This window comes from Eupeodes corollae, chromosome 1 (genome assembly GCF_945859685.1).
Source record: "Eupeodes corollae chromosome 1, idEupCoro1.1, whole genome shotgun sequence".
Taxonomy (NCBI): domain Eukaryota; kingdom Metazoa; phylum Arthropoda; class Insecta; order Diptera; family Syrphidae; genus Eupeodes; species Eupeodes corollae.
In genome coordinates, this window is record NC_079147.1 from 228357625 (window position 1) to 228379207 (window position 21583).

Below are 21583 nucleotides of genomic sequence, written 5' to 3' on the forward strand. Positions count from 1 at the left end.
TACCATTCAGAACACTAAACATCTACCTGTAAAAATGAAAACAACTTGTTTAGATTTCCGAAATTGATACAGATAGAAACCAGGATACACATTGTTGTTGTATTACGTGTTTAAGGATAACCCATATAATTTAACTTTCTATACAGCTAATGTTTCAAAAGTAAACAAGCGTAATATAAAAGAAAATAATTGCTTTAAGGTTTGAAGTGTTGGATCTATGTACATATTTTTATTAAAGTAGGATAACCTGCATGAGTCAATGTGTAATTTGATCTCAAAAAACAAAGTGCAAGAAATCAATAAAACAGAAAGTGTTCTGCTATGTCAAATTTGGCAACAGATCCTCAATCAAGGTTATAAACCGCGATAAACAATTATCAGAAATTTTCTTGATAAATAAATAATAAATAAAACAATGGAGCAAAATATAAGCTTGACTTACAAATTTAAACAAATGGATAATTTCAATTGAGTTCTTTTTTTTTAAATTTATATTTATATTTATTTAAAAAATTTATATTTATTCTTGACAAAAGACGATGTTAAACGATAAAAAAAAGTATGCCATTTACATTTGTTTACATTTTTTAAAGGCAAATCACAAAATTGATTAACTTTTTTATTATATATTCCATCTAATTTAAAAATGAACATATATTACTGTTCTCTTAAGATTATAATATGTGTTGGAGTCTGGCAATTCCGTCTCTTTTGACATTTGACATCTTATATTCATATCTTGTATTGCTTCTTATATTTAAAGTTCAGACATAACGAATAATTATTTACTTCCTATTGTATTTTCAATCCAAACGGACGCATTTTTACTCATACATCTATCTGATAATATAAAAGTAATGTTTTTCGAGTTACTAATTAATTATTTTTAATGTCAAATTCATTGAACGTCAAGTCAAAAGAAATCTTTTTACAATTGTCAGTACTGTTTTCCATTTGGTGTGGAACGAAATGCCAATACTGGTTATTGGAAACCAGGATTTTAATTTTTTTCTAAAAAAAATAACCTATGTGGGTTTTTGAACTTTTGTTAACACACCATGCAATAAATAAATCATATCTTTTATCGAGGTAAGTTTCATAAATTTAAAAATTAGTTTTCATTATGGCGGATAGATGGCTGTTTAATGTTACAAATGGCAAGGGAGTTTGAATTGTAAAAAACAATAATTATTAACTAAAATAAATCACGACTATTGTTATTTGTGTTATTTAATACATGTTTATGAATAGATGTCTAATCTAAACTATGCAAAAAATGTATGGTTCAGTTATAATTCTGCTCCTATGAAAAATCAAAATAAAAGAGCTTTTCAAATGCCATCTGTTGTCAGTTCTCAGAACAGACCATTAAACGAACTTACCCATAGCTTGAGTGTTCTCGTAAGTAACCGAACAGATTCATTGTGTATGAACCTTAAAAATAAAAATGGCGATGAATCGAGCAACCAACTAGAATTGTCATTTGTCACAATTTGGCTATTGGCTATTGGCTTTTGATTTCATTTTGACAGCAAAGCAGCGTCTTGTCTTTTCACTCCTTTCCTAATTTGCTTTAAATTTCATTTCTGTGATTATTCTACAATAGTTAAAAAAAAAACTTATATTCAATTATTTTAAATAAATTTGAAAACACATACAAAAGATGAATCGGAGACGTGCTCACGAGGAGGACGATGGATACTGTAGGTTTCATTGTCCTCAAATGAAAACTAACCTAGAAAATTAGCTTGATTTTCTATTTTTCCAAAAAAAAAAAAATATAATTTAATTTCAATTTAAATCTTGTTTTAGACAATCGTAGCCGTAAACGTCGTCGTGTCTCTGAAAATCAAGAAATCGAAGATCGTCTGGAATCTCTGATTCTTCGTGTAGGCGAACGTAGTACATCATCAGTGGAATCTAATCTCGAGGGATTGGTGTCGGTGTTAGAAGCTGACCTGGGTACATTTCGTTTGAAAATTCTTCGCATCCTATCAGAATGTGCTGTGAAAATGCCCGAGAAGTGTACCATTTACACAACGCTGGTGGGATTACTTAATGCGAAGAACTACAAATTCGGAGGAGAATTTGTTGACCATATGGTTAAGACGTTTAAGGATAGTTTGAAGACGTGTCGCTGGGATGCAGCCAGATACTCTCTTAGATTTTTGGCTGACTTGGTAAATTGCCACGTCATTTCAGCATCGAGTTTATTGCAATTGCTTGACGTAATGATTGATGTCTCGAATGAGGACAACGTCCCGCAAGTTCGACGGGATTGGTATGTTTTTGCTGTGCTGTCCACACTCCCCTGGGTGGGCAGAGATCTCTACGAAAAGAAAGAATCATCTTTAGAGAGTCTCTTGCTAAGAATCGAGGTGTTCTTGAATAAACGTACAAAGAAGCACCACAATGCGCTGAGAGTTTGGTCCGTTGACGCACCTCATCCACAAGAGGAATACCTGGATTGCCTGTGGGCACAGATTAGAAAGCTTCGTCAAGACAATTGGGCTGAGAAACACATCCCACGGCCATATTTGGCATTCGATTCTGTGCTCTGTGAGGCTCTACAGCATAATTTGCCGTCGATTGTTCCACCGCAGCATCATGAGACATTTATTTATCCCATGCCATGGGTGGTTTATCGTATGTTTGATTACACAGATTGTCCGGATGGTCCAAATTTACCAGGTGCCCATTCCATTGAGAGGTTTCTCATTGAAGAACACTTGCACCACATCATCGAAACTCACAGGCTCGAGCGGAAAGATTGTGCAGCCCAACTACTCGCTTTCCCTTATAAGAACAAAATTCCCCTCGAATACTGCATCGTTGAGGTTATTTTTGCTGAGTTATTCCACATGCCGACACCAAGGTATCTAGACATTGTGTATGGGTCGATTCTGATTGAGCTCTGCAAACTCCAGCCGGCCACTTTGCCCCAGGTACTAGCACAGGCAACAGAAATTTTATTTATGCGAATAGACTCGATGAACACGTCGTGCTTTGATCGTTTTGTCAATTGGTTTTCCTACCATTTGAGTAACTTCAAGTTTACTTGGTCTTGGGATGAATGGGATAGTTGTTTGTTGTTGGATGCCGAACATCCCAGACCAAAATTCATACAAGAAGTCTTGCAAAAATGTCTTAGGTAAATTAATTTTATTTATTTAATGTATAAATTCTAGTAAAACTATAAATTTTCCAGGTTGTCATATCATCAGAGGATTACAGAAATGATGCCAGAAGCTTATGCACAGCTGATACCCATCGCCCCTCAACCCAACTACAAGTACGCTTCAGAAGGAGCTGGTATGTTTTAAATTATATTAAAGATTTTTATTTGCAGTCAAATTTTTAGTATAGTTAAAAAATATTTTTAAAGGACTTTTAGATTAATCAAATCAAAACAAAAATTTATTCGGTGAAGGAAGGAATTCTTATGCCTGACGATGATTCGGGCTGTGTATTTTATCGCTTCTTTGTAGAATTCGTAAAGGCGCATCCAGTTCGCACCATATTCAGATAGTTCATAACCTCTTCAACTTATCTACGTTAGCATTGGACAAACGCCTACCAAGTGAAATACATCTTCTCTCTCATGCTGATTACAGAGGGTGCAAAGATCGATAACCCAAAGTTTAGTCTGATCAGTTCTCTTCTTATCTTACATATGGATCCAATGATATAATTATTATATTCGCTGGTGAAATAGTCTCTGTCGTTGAAATTAAGCACTTTGATAAAATGGCCTTTCCTTTGAAGAGCGAGATTTTTCAATATGCGTATACCTTTCATTCTCATCAGTGACGGATATTACTTGGTAAAGCATCTTCTTCAATTGAACCGCACTCATACTCCAATTCAGTGTCCAGCCACTGTCCACAACTAACAAATTCTAATCTTTTACAACCAGCTTTTTTCTTTGAATCGCATACTCCATTATCTTTATCCGTAGCCTATGCTCCTCCATATTTAATACTCTCACAATGTAGTCAACATTCAGCTTAAGGGTTAAAATAAGTGACGGAAGACTAGTTTCCCAATAATACATATATTTTGGGGCGTTTATCGGCAGAAAGAATATTTTCCTTAAGAAAAACGAAATAGGCTTTTAACTAGATCATACTTCTGTACTCCCCATACCTGTAAACCAATAACAGGATAGCTTGGGAAGTAGCTTTAAATAATAAATAAATAAATAAATGGGGTGGCGCAACAGTCCGTTGTGAACCAGGGCCTAGTGACTAACAACTCTCAACCATTCCTGTGTGCGAGTACTGTTGTCAGGAATGGAAGGGACCTACAATTTAAGGCCGAATCAGAGCGGCTAATTTGAGAAAGTACTTTTTCATGACAAGAGTTACTCTTGCAGAATTTGTCAATTCCTCTCAAGAGGCAGTACCCGTGAAAAGACTTTAGATGGCACTATATTTTAAATCAGTCGCTATTAGCTTCTTATTATAGATTTTTTTCCAATTTACACATATAAGACTTATTTTGTTTGGTTTTGAGATGTTTTTCTAATTTTAAATTGAGAGAGAACTCCGTTCTTAAATAAACATAAGACAACTACGTCTAAAGTTTTTTCGCCATATTTCCATTGCTCGTCTCACCGTTCTGCCAGATCCATTCTTAAAAACCAGGACTTTTGATTTTTCAGGATTAACTTCTATATTCCACACTTGGCATTATTCTTCCAGTTTATTGATCATCAACTGTAGAGCAGTCGGTGACTCCCTAAGAATGACAATTTCATCGGCATATATGATCACTTTGATCCGTTTGTTAGCAAACTCCACTCCACAAAAAAAAGTGTAAATAACAAGGGACTTGAATTACAGCCTTGTGTCACTCCTTGGTTCACTTTAATCCTCTCTGATTTTTCTTTTCCATTATAAGTGTATGCTATGGTATTTTGGTTCAGTTTTTCAATAATGTTGAGAATATTAGTTGACAATCTTAGGTTAAATAGCTTGTATAGTAAAGCGTTTCTATTGATAGAATCAAAGCTGTTTTGAAATCGAAAAAAGGCATACAGTTTTTTATTTTGTACGAGTTTCCACTGCGCAAGTAAACTAAGCACGAAGATATTATCCACTGTGGAATATCCTTTACGAAAACCACTTTGATATTCGCTAAGTTTGTTTTCATCTTGCACCCAATCTTTCAGTCAGTCTTTCGTAAAGAACGATAGTAAATATTTTTAAGGCTGCATTCAGAAACGATATTCCTCTATAATTTGTAGGGTCTTCTACGTCACCCTTCTTGTGGATTGGCATTATTAGGACTTCAAAAACGTGATGGGGGAACATTCCAAATATGAGCATAATGTTAAGCGCTTCTGTTAATTTGATCTTAAACAAAATTGTGCTATTTTTAAAGAACTCAGCTGGTATACCATTTAATCCAGCGGCCTTGCCATCTTAAAGACTTTGTAGAACACAATTCACTTCATTTTCAGTTATACTCTTATCGAGTTTCTCAATCCAAGTTCATGGCCGGGCATAACTCCAAGATATTTGTGTGAAGCGCAACTTTTACTTTAGAATTTCCATTTCCTCGTTATAGCCCAAAATTTGGATGAATTTTTACTTCGACTTAAGGAAACCGCTAATTTTTGTTTATACTTTTTTTTTCTTTACATGTATTTTTGTAAAGTATGTTAAAAACTCCATGGAATCTTACCTTACACTTAGTTTAAAAATAATGTTCTCAGTTTTTTTTTTAAATTCAAAGTTCTTGAAAGGATTTGTGAGATGTGAAAATGGTGAAGATTGATTAGATGTCTATTATTGTTTTTGGCTTTTGATATCATTTAAACAATGACACTTCTTTTTTGAGCGGGTGTCAAAATATGTGGATTGCGACATGTAAACATTGGAGTGGAGTGAAGCTTAAACTTTTTCTTTTACATATCAGGGTTTGGGTATCATTAAAAATCACACGATGTTTCAGCTCGAAACAAAAATATCTTGAGAGTTCACAAAACTCTTGAAAATGTATATGCGTTTCCCCAGGAAATAAAAGAAGAACAATAATTAATTCTTCGGCAATAGTTAAGCCAGATAATCAAACCAGGATCATTAAGTCCTCCCTCGAACGCTGGTTAACTTGATAGTAAAGTCAAAGACCTCACATCAGCTATGAACAAATCTATAGAGATTGCCCGTCCAAATCGACCTAGAGCTACAAAATATGCTTAAGACTTGGATTTTTATACAGAATCTCTTAAAGGATCTTTCTGGATCTTTCTAAGGAAAATTCTTTTAACTAGTCCAGTGGTGCGGACAAATTCTACCGAAGAATCGCTTAACTTGCTACTGGAGTAAGTAGTTTCAATCAAATACCTTCTAAAATCGTAGCATGCCCACAATGTCTAGTCATAATGGACAAACTACAACAGCTTCAAACCATATAACCTTTTCTTGGGATAATTTTGAATAGATGCCCAAATCTGGTCCATATTCCTTCAATGTGGAGAAAAGTTAATTATATTGCACAACCCAATTTTTTGAATTGGTGAATTGTTTGAAACAACAACAAAACTACGAAAATCGAAAGAAATTTAAAGTCACCGTTGGTCAAAATAACGAAGAAGAAGCTGTACAAAAGAAGGTTAAAAGGATGGGACGCATTTTTATATAGTTTTTTTTTTTAAATATCAGCCAATCAAATAAAACATTTGAAACGAACTTTTTGCCCATGAAAGTTTGTATCATTATCCTCGAAAAGAAATGAAAGTTTTTTATGATCTCAATAATTCTGATCTTGACAGCATTGTCCAATGGGGAATCAAAAACCGTGTAGAATTTAACGCTTCGAAAACTCAATGCTGTCTCCTGTCGTTAAAGCGGCACTTGCATCCAGGAAACTAATCAACTTTCAGTACTCGGTATGAATATCACAGATCACCTCTTATGGAATGATCACATATTCGACATCGCCAAAAATGCTGCCAGGTGCTTAGGATTTCTCCGACGATGCAAGAAATTGTTCACCCCTTCTGATCTGGCTATAATCTACAAAGCTTTTATCCGTTCAAAACTTGAATATAATTCGCATATCTGGACAGGTGCCCCCAAAACAAGTTTAAATTTCTTTTATAGAATTCAAAAAAGGGCTTTAAAAATGATAGGCGACAGAACTATAATCGAAACCTTTACATCGCTAGAACACCGTCGCAATGTTTCATGCCTTTCGTTGTTTTATAGATATTTTTACAAACAATGTTCTGTCGAATTAGCCAGTTGCATTCCACCCTTTAAACAATTCAGCCGTAATACTCGCACTTCTAGGAATGCTCATCAGTTTATCCTTGAGCTCAATTTCGGGCGTACTGTCAAGTATAGAGATTCTTTCTTAAATCGCACATCGAGAATGTGGAATGCTTTGGCCAACTCTGTTTTTCCCTCCCATTTTGATGTTCAGAACTTTAAGACCAATGTGCACCGGTATCTCCTTTGAAATCCTTCCCTATTTTCCTAACGCTCGCACTGTGTTTAAATAGTGAATGCTTGTGAATCTAAAAATAAAAAAAAAAAACATTTTTATAGAATTTTAAAGAATTTAATAACAAAAATCATCTTTGAAAATGCCAAATAAAATGGGCATAGGATACTTACAAGTGTTTTTAATTTTAATTTCTTACATTTACAACTTATTCCTAAAAAAAATAATATTGTGTTATACCACCACGGTTAACTATCATCTCTCGTACATCCTGTTGGGTAAAGAATCATATAATTTCTTTATATAGTCTTCCAGGCACTTTTTTTTTCTTCAATTAGTTCCGCTTCAGGTGGATATTGTCTTCCAGACTCTTATACCTTGCGTGCTAGCCACCCCAAAACATTTTCAATTATGTCAAGGTCGGGCGAGTATGGCGGCCATATCAGAAAGTGTGATTTTTAGAGGTCAATCTAATACTTTACTACCTTGGATTTGTGTTATCGTGTAAAAACTTCCATTCTAAGGACCCCCCCATATCCTTGATTGCAGGGAACGTCGTTCTTAACAACATTGTATGCTGTGGCATTCATACGACGAGTTCTAAATTGTAATTCAATTGCGCCATATTACGTTATAGCCCCCATACCATGACACCACCAGCACAGCTGTAGAGTCGATCTAAATTATGCTCAAAGATCATGAAATTATTAAGCGTAACCTCCAAATTAATTTTTTTTTCTCGTCTGAAAAGACAACAAGCTGCCACTCCTTCGTTCAGGACATATGCGCTTTGCAGAAATCGAGGCGTTGCGTCTTTCGAAGTTAGTTAAGAGGTGTATTTTCTATTTTATGACGCTTTAAATGTTCAGCATTGGAAATAATTCATTGCACCGGTTTTTTCTTTAAATGTTGGCTGCAGAGTCTTGTGAATTGGACGCGTGCCTCAAAATAATTCGCTTGTCAGCTGTTGTAATGACAGAAGATAGCCGGCCCTTCATATTTTTTCTTAGCTATGCTCATTTCGTAAGAATGAGGAAATAACTTTGCGGCTGTGGTTAATTCTTTTGGAAATCTGATGGATTAATTTACCACACTAACTATAAGACTTTATTTTGGCCCTTTCATTAAACGGTATTACTTTCTCCATTTTTACTAAATTTAGTTGAATATTATTTAAAATAAACTAATATTAACTTAAAAAGGAAAATCACGACTACTTGCATGCAAAAACTTTTAGAAAAGCGTAGGTAGAGGTGCTAATCGGCTGTCGCACAAAAAATACGTTTATTTTTGTCACATTAGACAGAATAAATTATTATTATTATTAGACAGAATAAAGCGAATTCAAAAGGAGAATAAACAAATATTGAGCATTATACATATTAATCGTTTCGAGTTATTTGCATTACACCGAAAGATTGGAGGGACGCTAATCAGGTTGTCAGGCAGTGTATGTCGTTTCTGAATTGTAGTAGCTTGTAGTCACAATTCAACTAATTTTGTGAAAGCAAAATTACACTAAAGCTACTCAATCCGGTATTGTCATATTAATGAAAAATGCAAATATACAAAATAAGAAGCGTTTGTGTTTTAAGGACTTTAACTTATCTTTTTTGTTTTTTTATTCAATAAAATAAAATATAAGACAAAGTGATGTATATTTGTATTAAAGGTTAATTTTATTTTGATTGATTGTGAAACGTCAATATCAGTGTCCACTAACTTTGAGTTGAAATGTTTACACTACGTCGGATGGGAAAGTTAAACTAATTTCGTAGTTGCATTTAGCATGCCACTATCTTAGCGAATGTCCCCAATTCGACTACGAAAAATATGATATTCACTAATCACCTAAGCCGATTCCACCACTGTTGTTTTAACTTCTAATATAAATGTTCATATCCTCCGTCATCTGTCGAGAAAATTGTATTCCAAATTCGTTTTCTTTCAAGCGTGTAAACACACAATCATTAATTGGAAGATAAAAATTGTCGGCAATTGTCAGCCGATTTTCTACCAAAAAACTGTCTTATATTTAGAAAAATCAACCAATGGCAATTTAGACATGTTCAGACGACAAATGGGACTTGAAACTAAGGCAAGTTTCTAGTATCTGATTGGCAAGCTGCCAAACAAAATTACTTTCCAATTAAGTTAACTTTAATGGAAAGTTAGTCAAGAAAAACCTCCCTTACTATCAAGTCAAGTCTACTTCTGTCAAAATGACAGTTGATCATGTCTTTTCAATCAACTGAAAGCTGAACTTTATTACTCGTATCATTTATTTATTTTCTACACAAATTCATTTAATGCTTTCTGTAAAAGGGTTTTTTGTCAATTTGGAAAATAAATAAGTAACATTTCTTTACAAAACAAAATACAAATCGTGATTGACTTGTAGCTTGCCTGAGGAGAGGTTTTGTAGACAGTAATGTTTTTGGTAGTTTTTGGACTAAGAACTTAAAGTAAAGAATTTTGAAGTAAAGTTCTGAATTTGAAATTCATGAGACTTGATAAACTAACTAGTTGCCTTGGTCAAAATTCACGTTCCAAGAATGAAGTTGACTGAAAATGAAATCCCTTATGTTGTCTGAAACTATCCATTTTCACTTGATATAAAATTGGCAATTGTCACTTAATTAGATGCTATTGGAAGACGACAGTTCGACCAATTTTGGAAGATCTTCCATATATACCATAGTATACATAACTTAAGTCGAATACTGCTTCCATCATAAAGAATACACTATGGTTGTCTTTTTAGAGAGTTCACTTAAGGTGAGTGTCTATTTGAGAGTAAACGTGCAGCGAGTCACTCTCAAGCTGCTCTCGGGAGCTATTTCGCAACTGGACATAGTCTGGAGAGTAGCTCGCGGAGAGTTGACTAATTACTCTTGACATTCGATCCTTTTGAAAGTCACTCGCAGGTGGACATATGTGTTTACCACTATCCGAGAGAAGCTCGTGGGATACCAACACAGTTCGTATTTTGCGAGTAGAAGCTGCCGAGAGTAAACATGGCAAAGCAGTGGACATTGGAGGAAACCAATCAACTTATTAAAAAATATGAGTCAGTTGAATTTTTGTGGAGAAATTGTACATACTGGAATCCGCAAAAGGTTCTCAAGGCTGCCGTATGAATCACCTGCACATACAATACAATTAACTTTTAGTTTTTCCTTTGAAAATGATTTGCGATTCATAAGCTTACCGGATGCTAAACATTTTAGTGGTACCAGTATACCGTCGCGTACTGGTGTGGCTTCGCTTAATTGGCTATCTATTTTGAAAATTATGGGTCCAACGTTTTGTATCAAAAATTCAACTTCACTAACTGACAAACGGAAAAAATTTCGAATCTGTTGAAGACCTTCAATTTTAAGCTCTCTTGAAAGAGCAGACCCCTCGCCGAATTAGTTACGACGATCTACCCACGGTTTAAGCCAACATTTTTTCTATTCTTTTTTCTTTTTTAACAACAGTGCTAATATTAATTATTAGCAAGTGGACACGATTATGAGATTACCCTCAGCAACGAAACTCTCACTATTCTAGCAGAGAGCTCGCTATACCAACATTTCTAAAATTTGGCTCTCAAATGGGAAGTCTCCCCAGAGTTGCTCTCGAGAGTTAACTGGCAGAAGTAATCTCAAATGAACACGCACCTTTAGAGAGTTAATTCATAAAATGCTAACAATTACAATAATTAACTCAAAATTAGGAGACTCTTCTTTCCGAAGAGCAGAAACACTCATCAAGGCGGTGTGCTGTCTTCTTTCCTCTGGAAACTAATAGTCAATGAAATTCTGACCAGTCTGGATGTGGATGCGCTTAAATCGTAAAAAAAAACAATCTAAGAATAGTAATGGTCAAAAATGATAAGCTTTTGCAGGAGCAATATCCAAGAAGGCTGAAAATATAAAGTGCAATCTCAAGACTTAAGAAATTAAAATTATTCAACAGAAAAGAATTAACTTTTATTAACAATTTAAAGATAAGTTAAAGTTAGAAAAATTATTATTCATCCTCATTGGCGTCGTCGTTGTCGTCGATATCACTAGTACCAGGTTCGTCGTCTTCAATGAAAGTTGTAGTTGTTTCGACGATCAAGGGAATTTCTTTTGAACGATTTCCAACTTTAACACTTATCGATTTACTAACAGACTTTTGCGTTAAAACCTCGAAGTCTTCCACTTTGCTAGGGGTCACTGTCACTATTTTCTCTTCTGTAGTCGTTTCAAAAGCCGAGCTATCAGTAGTTACTTGGCTCTGTTTCGGTTTTCGCTTGGGCTTCCATTTCAAAATTGGCTGTTCAGTCGTGCTGCGGATATAGTTCCGGTTTTTAGGCGATGATCTTGTTACATGTCGTATCAGATTATCTGATAATGGTGTTGGTGTTGTTGTTGGTGTTCTTGTGGTAGCTGAGGGCGATGGTGACTGTGATGGTGAGGTTGACGGTGGAGTGACAAAGAATTTGTTTTTCGGCAAAAGAGTCCTCCGAGTAGATTGATATAAGATTGTAGTGGGTTTTGTTGTTGTTGTAGTCTCTGGTTTCTCCTCAACGAAAGGAACATGAGTGCCTTGTTCTTCAGCAGACTGGGGAAGTTGTTCAATCAATGTGTTTTGTACTTCTGTTCCAGGGCGTTCAACTTGCGGGTGATTTTCAACTGAAGAAATTTCATCCGAACGCATGTTGTCGTTTGAGTTTTCCTCCTTATTGAGTTCATCTAAATTTTGGTACAAGGGATCTGGTTCAGAGTAACGCATTTCTTCGAAATGTTGCTCACTCTTTCTAAACGGCGCCTTCGTTGTTTGAGCATGTGGAAACGATTGTTTTAAATACAAAGGATGTGGTGGCAAGTAAAAAACTGGCTGTGCAGGTGGTGCTCCAGTTGTGGTAGTCAAAACGTATCGATTTGGTAAATAACCAACATTTGGAGGTTCAATAATCCGAATTGCTTCCGGATTTCCATGATAAACTTTCTCTTCACGAAGGGTGGACGTTTCTGCATCATTCATAAAATAATGATGATGAAAATGATGCGTCACAACAGGTTTAGGTTCTTCTTGTTCTTCTGGCGCTTCATAAACTGGTTTTGTAAAACGCACTTGATAGTGTGGTCTGTAGGTTGTGGGTAGATCGTTTCGAGAGCCTGACAAATAACCAACCTTAGATGAGGCTTTGGGTACTTGTCTAAAAAATTCACCGATATTCAGTTGGGGAACATTTGTCAAATCTTGTCTTGAATCGTGATTAACTATCCTGGCTTGACGTTCGTTGGAAAAGTTTTCAAAACTATCCGATCGGCGATGGGTTGAATGTTGATTGAAATTCATTGGATATTCGTCGTCCTTGAGTATAAATGATTTTATAAATTGTTCATTAATGTTATGTGCTTTGTTTTTTTGTAGTCCTTCATTGTCCAAAGGAGTTATACTAAATTTCATTTCGAAGCGAAATCCTCTCAGTGGATCACGATGTCGAATTTTTTGAACTCTCCAAATAGCCAAAGCATTGTCAAAGCAAACCTCTTCGCATATTCCCTCGTTGAAACTATAACCCTCTGCTTTTTCCACCCACCCTCGAGCCATTGTGATTATGTCTCCAAATCTTGCATATTCCTCATGAGCTTTTATATAAGGCGCATGCATAATATCTTTATATTCTTGAAGTTCACTAAAGTATAAACAACAAAATTATTAATTGAATGTGAAGAAATATGAAAAAGACAAACCTCAAGTTTGTCCTACTCCCAGCTTCTGTGAATAAAGTTAAAAATGTAACGTGCTTTAAGGTTTCCTCCCATGGTACTGTTCCATTTGTTTCATAATTGGAAGGATTGTAGAAGAGTGTTCGACCAAGTACTTGCAGATTTTCCTTGGGTGTGAGCAACAAATCTCTTTCTATTGCACACTTTGAGTAATTTAACTAAAAATAAGTTTAATAAAAATTATAAATTAATAATTATCTTATAAATTTACCATAGAAATTAAAAGCAATAGCTTTAAGAAGTACATTCCGCTGTGCTATTGTGTTTAGTCTTCTCCACAACATACAAGAAACAACTGATCACCTAGGATGATTTTCCACTTTGTTGCGTTAGCATTTCGCAACCATTTTCCCCCCTTTTTTTGGTTTTTATTATTATTATGTACATCGTTAAAACATCTTATCCAATTCTTGCTAACAATCTATTCAACATACAAATAATGTGTCTGTGCCCTAACCACTTTCGGTTTCGCCGTTGAGCTTCAGTGAAGTTCACGAAGAAACTTCTCTTCGAGAGAGCACCATTGACATTACAGGTTGTTAAAAGTGAATCCAATATTCCCCAAACCCAAAAAATTCGACACAGAAAGGAGGAAAGTCTTTCTTAAATTACTACTAAATTTACGCCCTGATGGTCTCAAAAACCAAACTCTTCATGTGTTCCACAAGAGTGCGAAAGAAGTAATATGTAACATAATATATTGCTTATTTATCATAGTTATTTTGTCACTTTAAAAGTAACTCTTTAACTTTTTATTTTACAGCTGCACTACCAGGTACGACTACTGCTCATCAACTTGTCGTTGCTATACGACAAAAATGCACGCCTGAGGAGGTAATCAATGTACTGAAAGAACTTCCGAATTCCGGCGAAAATGGTGACAACGAAATGTCCGAGAGCTCCTTCAACCCGCTTAAAATTGACGTCTTTGTTCAAACTCTATTGAATTTGGGATCAAAATCATTTTCACATAGTTTCGCAGCAATATCCAAGTTTCATTTGGTATTTAAGGTATGTCTTATATTCTAGAAAATATTTGGTATCCATTGTAATTTCAACATTTATTTTGAAGGCCCTTGCTGAATCTGAAGAAGCTCAGATATGTATTCTGCATAATGTATTTGAACTATGGAAGAATCACCAACAAATGATGGTTGTCATAATCGATAAATTACTAAAGACCCAGGTTGTTGAATGCTCAGCAGTAGCCACTTGGATTTTCTCTAAAGAAATGACTTCTGAATTCACTAAGATGTATTTATGGGAAATTCTTCACCTTACCATAAAAAAGATGAACAAACACGTCATAAAGTTAAGTGAGTTCGTTTATTGTTGAAGTTTAACTTGTGCCTTATTAAACGCAAACAAATAAATAAATTTTCTAGGTTCAGAATTGGGGGAAGCTAAGGAGAAACTAGCTAAAGCAGATTCGTCATCAAGCGAATCGGAAGAAGAGGGTGGAGCTCAAAAACGCAAAAAACCTCAACAAAATGCAGATAAGCCAACGGAAGATGTGAGTTTTGTTTTAATTTTTTTTTTTTTATAAATGTTGATTGTGGTCTTCTTAGCACGCATCAGTGGCTCTTTGGTAGCTTAGTCTATTTATTTATGAATATTAATTTGATATTTTGTAACTGGCCATTTTAATTACAACCCAAATTCAGGGTCAGTGTGGAAATATGTAGGTTTTCGTGTGTGCAGTGTACATACGTTAGACTGATTCAAAAAAGTTGGATGTCTTCGATTTTCAATGTAACTCTTTGTTTTGTTCGTTTTTTCGTATGGAAACTTTTTTAATTTTTACATTTTTTAAAATCATGAACCTGTTATAGTAACAAAGTTTTTTGAAATTTATTGATATTCAGATTCCGATAAACAAACAGCTATTTTTTAAAGCAGCTCGTTTTTTAAATGATTGTATTTCATGGTATAATTTATAAATTCTTAGCTTTCATTCATTACATGAAATGCTATTTGGCGAATAATAACGGGTTATCCATTTTGCGGTTTCAAAAGTATAGGGCCCGAATTCGACATCTGTCAAACTAAGTTGTTAAACCATTTTTTTACATTTAAAAGTCTGACCCTTACGCTTACTTCGCTTAAATTTCGCACAAAGGATACCAGTTGTTAAAACCTAAATCAAAAATGGTGATTCTGCCACAGCCACATATCGTGCTTTAGGGGTGATTATGGCAAAATTGTGAAGAAATTTGAAGTGACTGATTATAGATATTTTAAGGCCTGTGCATCATCGTTTCGCTTGTACCACTAAAAAATTCACGGCTGTAAGGGAAAGTTTCGCCGAAGACCCGAATATGTTCATTTCTTGTCATTCTCAGTAATTAGGACTGTCTTACGAGCCATTATGGCTTATTTTGCATTTGAATCTTCACCTACATCCATATAAAGTCCAGCTCACAAAACAACTGGAGGCAGCTGACCATTCAGCGACGAAGCATATTTCTCACTCGGTGGGTGTGTTAATACACAAAATTGTGGTTCTGAGAATCCTCAAGTCACTGAAGAGAGGGCATTAAATCCACAAAAAGTCATTGTTTGGTGCGGTCTTTGGTCCGGACGTGTGACTTGAACTTACTTCTTCGAAAACGACGATGGAACGAATGTCACCGTCGATTCAGAGGGTTATGGTCTTTTGCTGGATTTTTTTGTGGGCTATGCAAAAGACCATGTTTATTAAGATAAACCATTAACTCTTGAGCACTTAAAAAACAACATTCGTCAAGTTATGGCCGAGATACTTCGGAAAATACTATATCCGAGATATCTGTGTTCATTTACGACTTCTACATCTACATATAGTTTTGAAAGTTTCCAGGGGCCCTACTCTGCAATGCATTTTGAAAGCAAATATTTTCGAAAATGAATATTTTGTAATCTCTATTTCTAATCAAAAATCAAATGGGGTGGCGCAACAGTCCGTTGTGAACCAGGGCCTAGTGACTTACAACTCTCAACCATTCCTGTGTGCGAGTACTGTTGTCAGGAATGGCAGGGACCTACAATTTAAGGCCGAATCCGAACGGCTAGTTTGAGAAAGCACTTTTTCATGACAAGAATTACTCTTGAAGGATTTGTCAATTCCTCGCAAGAGGCAGTACCCGCGAAAATTATTTTTTAAATTAAGGTGGCACAGGCAGGGATTGAACCCAAGACCTCTTGCATGAGAGTCCAACGCACTAACCATCATGCTACGGGTACTCTATTTCTAATGCGGATAAGAAATCTAATACTTACGGAATGCAAATCCGCATCCGGATTTTTCGCACCTTGCAATGCGTTTCCGAATGTCATTAGCGTTCGAAAACGAACATTTTTTTTCTACTTCAAGAGAGGTAAAGAATTGCAATTCGAAAGTCGTTTTTAAAGGACACAAAAGGAAAATTGAGTTAAGTTGTGTGAAATAAATAAAATATAAGTTAGGAAAAAAGTATACTTTGCAAAAGACAAATTTCAACACAAAAAAAACGAAATGACTATAAAAAAATCAGCTTAAACTTTCTAAGCTTAAATTAAAAAGAGAGATATGGCAATTGCAAAACAGTGAAGTGTAAAAAAAGTCGATAATTCTCATGTGATAATAATGACTGAATTTTAATTTTAATTTTTTCCTGGCATTCTTTGTGATTTGTTTTGATTTAGTTTAGTATTTTTGATTTGGCAAATCTCATAAGAAATACTTCGAGACTCGGCAAATCTATTCAATAAATAGAAAAAGGACTAGATGATTTTTTTATGAATTCATAAACGAATCGAATATCAGATTCGAATCGGATTGGCTTTCGAAACGCATTACAGAGTAGGGCCCCAAGTTCCACCTTTGCGAAAGATCATTGTTTTGACTTAGTGAGATAAGAGACTTCAGGCGATTCAGCTAAGACAACGATGTCACCTGCGAACATTAGGACTTAAAATGTCAGCTGACACACGTACTCCTTCCCACTATCGTTTGGACGATATCACTTTGACGATTATCGTCTTACGTGAAGTGAGACTATCGTCTAACGATTATCGTTTTACGGAATGACCCCCCTGCTTTAGTGTCGTTTTTGAGCACACCTATCAAATATTGATCAAATTTTCTTACTCAGCACTACTGCTAGGCGTTTTATTGACAAGAAGAAGCGTTTGTATGCTTTTTTACAATTTCGATAAAATTTTAAAAAATATGTGCTTTATAAAGAAGCAGCATTTGGATTATCCACCAAATTATTAAGAATTTGTGAAAAACTTGAAAATATGACAGCAGCTGTACTAAAAAAATAAAAAGATTGGGCAGGTTCAGTTAAGTTAAGTTTGTAGTATATGATTGGCTAGCTGCCAAAAAAATGCATTTCAATTAAGCCAACTTTATTGGAAAGTTGTCTGGAACGTTGATGAATACAACAACCTTCTGGCCAGCCGAGAAAAGGCCGTTAAGGGAAACAAATCTCAGGTAGAGATCTGCCCGTCTCAGAAAAAGAGCAAAATTGACGGCCTGACAAAGCCAGAGAAAGCACCATCTTCTGGAGCAGCGCAACTGCGTACTCTTAGTGAGGTTGTCAGGGATGACCTCCAAGTAGTAGTTGTGGATGAGCTCTCCACAAACAGCAAAGGTGTGCTGAACGTATGGAACTCTATCGAGAGCAAGCTCTCTGAGAAGACATCCCTAGACAACCGAAGGCTCATGAGCATCCTATAATAAAACATATAATAAAACCCGTACAAACGATCTTCTATGCAGGCCAAGGCAAGACATAGCCAGGATTGTTGTGGTTTGTATCGGTCATTGGCCTATAGGAATTCATGCACAGAAGTTGGGTGCATCTCTTACAACACCTTTTGCCGTAGTTGTAGTGACTAAAGAGAAAGTGAAACGATAATCCATTTCCTTTGCAAATGTACTGCTTTGGCAAACACTAGAATGAAATGCTTTGGAAAAGCATTCTTTCACGAACTTGATGAGCTATCTGAGACAAATATTAGAGACCTAATCTTTTTTCTCAATGCGACAAAATGGCTCTAACATTATCGCTTTGAAGCTTCTCTATAAATCTTTTCCCTTTCTATCACAGATCAAACGAGTTTTGGTATCAAAACGGCGCACTACAGCGCTAATTGGATTGTGAAGTAAAGTTCTAAATTTGAAATTCATGACATTTGGAAAACTAACTAGTTGCCCTGGTCAAAATTTACTTTCAAAGAATGAAGTTCACTACAAATCAAGTCCTTTATGTTGCCTGAACCTGCCCATTTTAAATTTGAAACAGGCGTTGCTCAAGGATGCGTTTTAAATCCACTTATATTTTTACAACATCGAAAACCATGTACATGGTTGAGTTTTCTTTAAATCTGAAAATAAATTCCTTAAAGTCTAAAATAATGGTCTTCAGGTCAACAAATAGGTCTAATGGCTATGAGCTTAATTGGACCATAGAATAGTCCAAAATAAATAAAAGTTGTAAATGAATTTAATGACAGAAAATCTAATTATTCAAGGTCATATTAAAGCTTAAACTAATGCATCAAAAGTTGCAATAAATACTATGATCGAAGTTTTTTGCTAACAAGTTTGTGGACCCAGTATCAAAACTAAACGTAACTATATATAGTTGACTTTGCTATGGATATGAAGAGTTGGATAAAATGGAAAACATACAAAGATATTTTTTCGAACAAGTTTTCACGTTACCTCTAAACACCCCTAATTATGCTATTAATATTGAGTCAGGTATTACACTGCTGACTCTTCTTTCAAAGTTATGAGGCGATCTTATAAAAACGAAAGTTTCACATGTCGCTTTAGCCCTATCTGTTAGTGAGTGTAGTTCTGTCAACGATGTATAGTCTTGCTGTTATGCACCAACTTGTGGTATTGTATGTAGTATTCAAATCTGTCTAATGGTCTAGACGTGAGCCCGGTCATTGCTCACTATCTGAAGAATTCAGTTCAAATATGACTATAAAGGCTACTTTACGGATAATAACCTTCTTCCTTGTAAGTTTTAATGAAATATTGGCTTTCTCAATAAACCTTTCCTTGAGTTTAAAGGAGAAAATACAGAAAGAACCCGAATTTACAACAACAAAAATTGTTGGAGTTAATAAAAATGTTAATCTGTCATTACAATAATTATAAACATAAGAGCTTGCATTGGGAGGACCACAATCAGTTAGCACAGCTACTTGTTTAAGGTCCGAATCTCAGTGGCCCGACGGTATAAAAGTTTTTTAATTAACCGAAGTCTTAGTACCACAAATAAAAGAATCTGATGATTCTTGTGGTTGCACAATATTAAGCTGTTGTTGTAGTATTCAAACCCTACCCATTATTAGTGGTCAAAGCAAAAGAATTAAATGTATGTAGATACCTAGATAGATGATACAATTATTGAAAAGTCTCTTGTGCGGGAAAGGGAATCATCCTCCTGGATTTTATATCCAACATTTAATCACAAACCAACTGAAAACAATTATTTTAGAGAAGAATTTAAAGTATCTTTAATGAGTATAATTGTCAAGACTTAAACTAAAATGCAACCTTAACTAAAACAAAAATATTCTGTATTTTCTAGAATATTGTAAAATTTTAAAGGATATTTGAAAACTATACCTTTGTTTTTTTTGTTGGAGCAAGGTATAATCGTTTTTAATGGAGATCGTGGTTAGAAAAATCTTACACGCTATGCTCTACACGCACAAAATTTTCGAAAGTGTTAACTCAATAATTATATTTTATTAAAAATCGACAAACCACCTTCAACACAGTTCCGTTTCATCTTCAGTTTAAAACAGTTCAATTTTATTTTGATTTCTCTAAACTAAAAACCTTAAATTTGTTTGTTTTGACTTAATTAAATTTTGTACCATATATTTTAATCTTATTTAATATTCATATTAACATTAATTAATTTAATATTTTATAGATGGTTGAACGCATGGAGGAAAAGCTAGAAGCAGCCAATGTTGACCAAAAGCGCTTGTTTCTGATTGTTTTTCAACGATTTATTATGATCCTCTCAGAACACTTGGTTAGATCTGATACAGACGGGCGTGATCCAGATACGGATTGGTATCGATGGACAGTTGGACGACTGCAGCAAGTGTTTTTGATGGTAACTTTTAGTATTTATAAAATTTACATTTCTTCATCATTAATTTTTAATATTTTCATATTTAGCACCACGAGCAAGTCCAAAAGTATAGCAGCACTTTGGAAACACTGCTTTTTACATCTGACCTAGACACGCATATTTTAGACGTTTTCCATCAATTTACAGCACTTCGAGCATAGATTATAAGTTACATTTTAATCCTTTATGTTATCGTCTTTTGAAATAATCGTTTTGAAATGGATAAAATTGTGAATATATGGAATATGCTTTTGAGAGAGAGTGAAAATCCACTAGAACGACAATTTACTGCAGGAAGAATATCGGTAAAAAAAATTGAAAATCATTGGCTATTGTGTTGCTAAGACTTTCTCGTATCTATTTAATTAACATCAATAAAAACAACCTTTCATAAAGCTACATAAATAATGTTTACTTTAATTGTGGTAAAAAAATCGAATTTCAGGAAAAGAGCAGAAAATGATTTGTTTTAATGAAGTAATATTCCTATTTTGTCAGGGATGGAGGAGACCTACAGTTTTAAGCCAAATCCGAACGGCTAATTTGATTTAAATATCAAAGAAAAAAGAAATGTTGAATTATGTTAAAATGGGAAGATTACTTTTTTGCAAGGCCACCGTTAGCCGTTATTACAGCCTGTAATCGCAGCGGAGTTTTCTTACCAAATTTTGTTGACCTTCGCTTTCAGTTGATTCTTGTTGCCTGGGTAGGACTACAATTGTTCTAAGTCATACTTCGTGTACGTGTTAACGAGTGCGGTAGAGCTGTCAAACTCCCAGCTAAATATTTAAAAAAAAAAATTCTATTAGTAATAATGCAAAGAAGTATAAATCTATCGAAAAATTTAGATCTGCAGATTTGATCTTAAATTGCCCCTATGGCAATTTGTGTTTTGACAGATCTAGATCAAGAACAAATTGGGCAGGTTCAGACGACATAAGGGACTTGAAAGTTAGGAAAGTTCCTAGTATCTGATTGGCCAGCTGCTAAAAAATGACCTTCCAATTAAGTTAACTTTAATGGAAAGTTGATTGGAAAGATAGTCAAGTAAAATCTTACTAACTATCAAGTCAAGTCTACTTCTGTCAAAATGACAGTTGATAATGTTTTTCCATTCAACTAAAAGCTGATAAAGAATGAAGATGCCTCAAAATGAAGTCTCTCATGTTGTCGGAACCTGTCCATTGATGAAAAACCTTATAAATTATTTGTAGGAAGAAATATCTA

General features: G+C 34.9%; 1 protein-coding gene across 1 annotated transcript; it reads left to right on the top strand.

Moving 5' to 3' along the window:
- The first annotated feature begins 1517 nt into the window (after positions 1 to 1517).
- LOC129940087 (nuclear cap-binding protein subunit 1) lies at positions 1518 to 20764 on the top strand. Its single transcript, XM_056048331.1, has 8 exons — positions 1518 to 1703; positions 1813 to 3151; positions 3209 to 3312; positions 13987 to 14234; positions 14296 to 14539; positions 14609 to 14736; positions 20150 to 20338; positions 20404 to 20764. Exons 1-8 carry the CDS (start codon positions 1664 to 1666, stop codon positions 20515 to 20517), a joined length of 2406 nt encoding a protein of 801 aa, XP_055904306.1. The 5' UTR covers positions 1518 to 1663; the 3' UTR covers positions 20518 to 20764.
- The last annotated feature ends 819 nt before the right edge of the window (positions 20765 to 21583 follow it).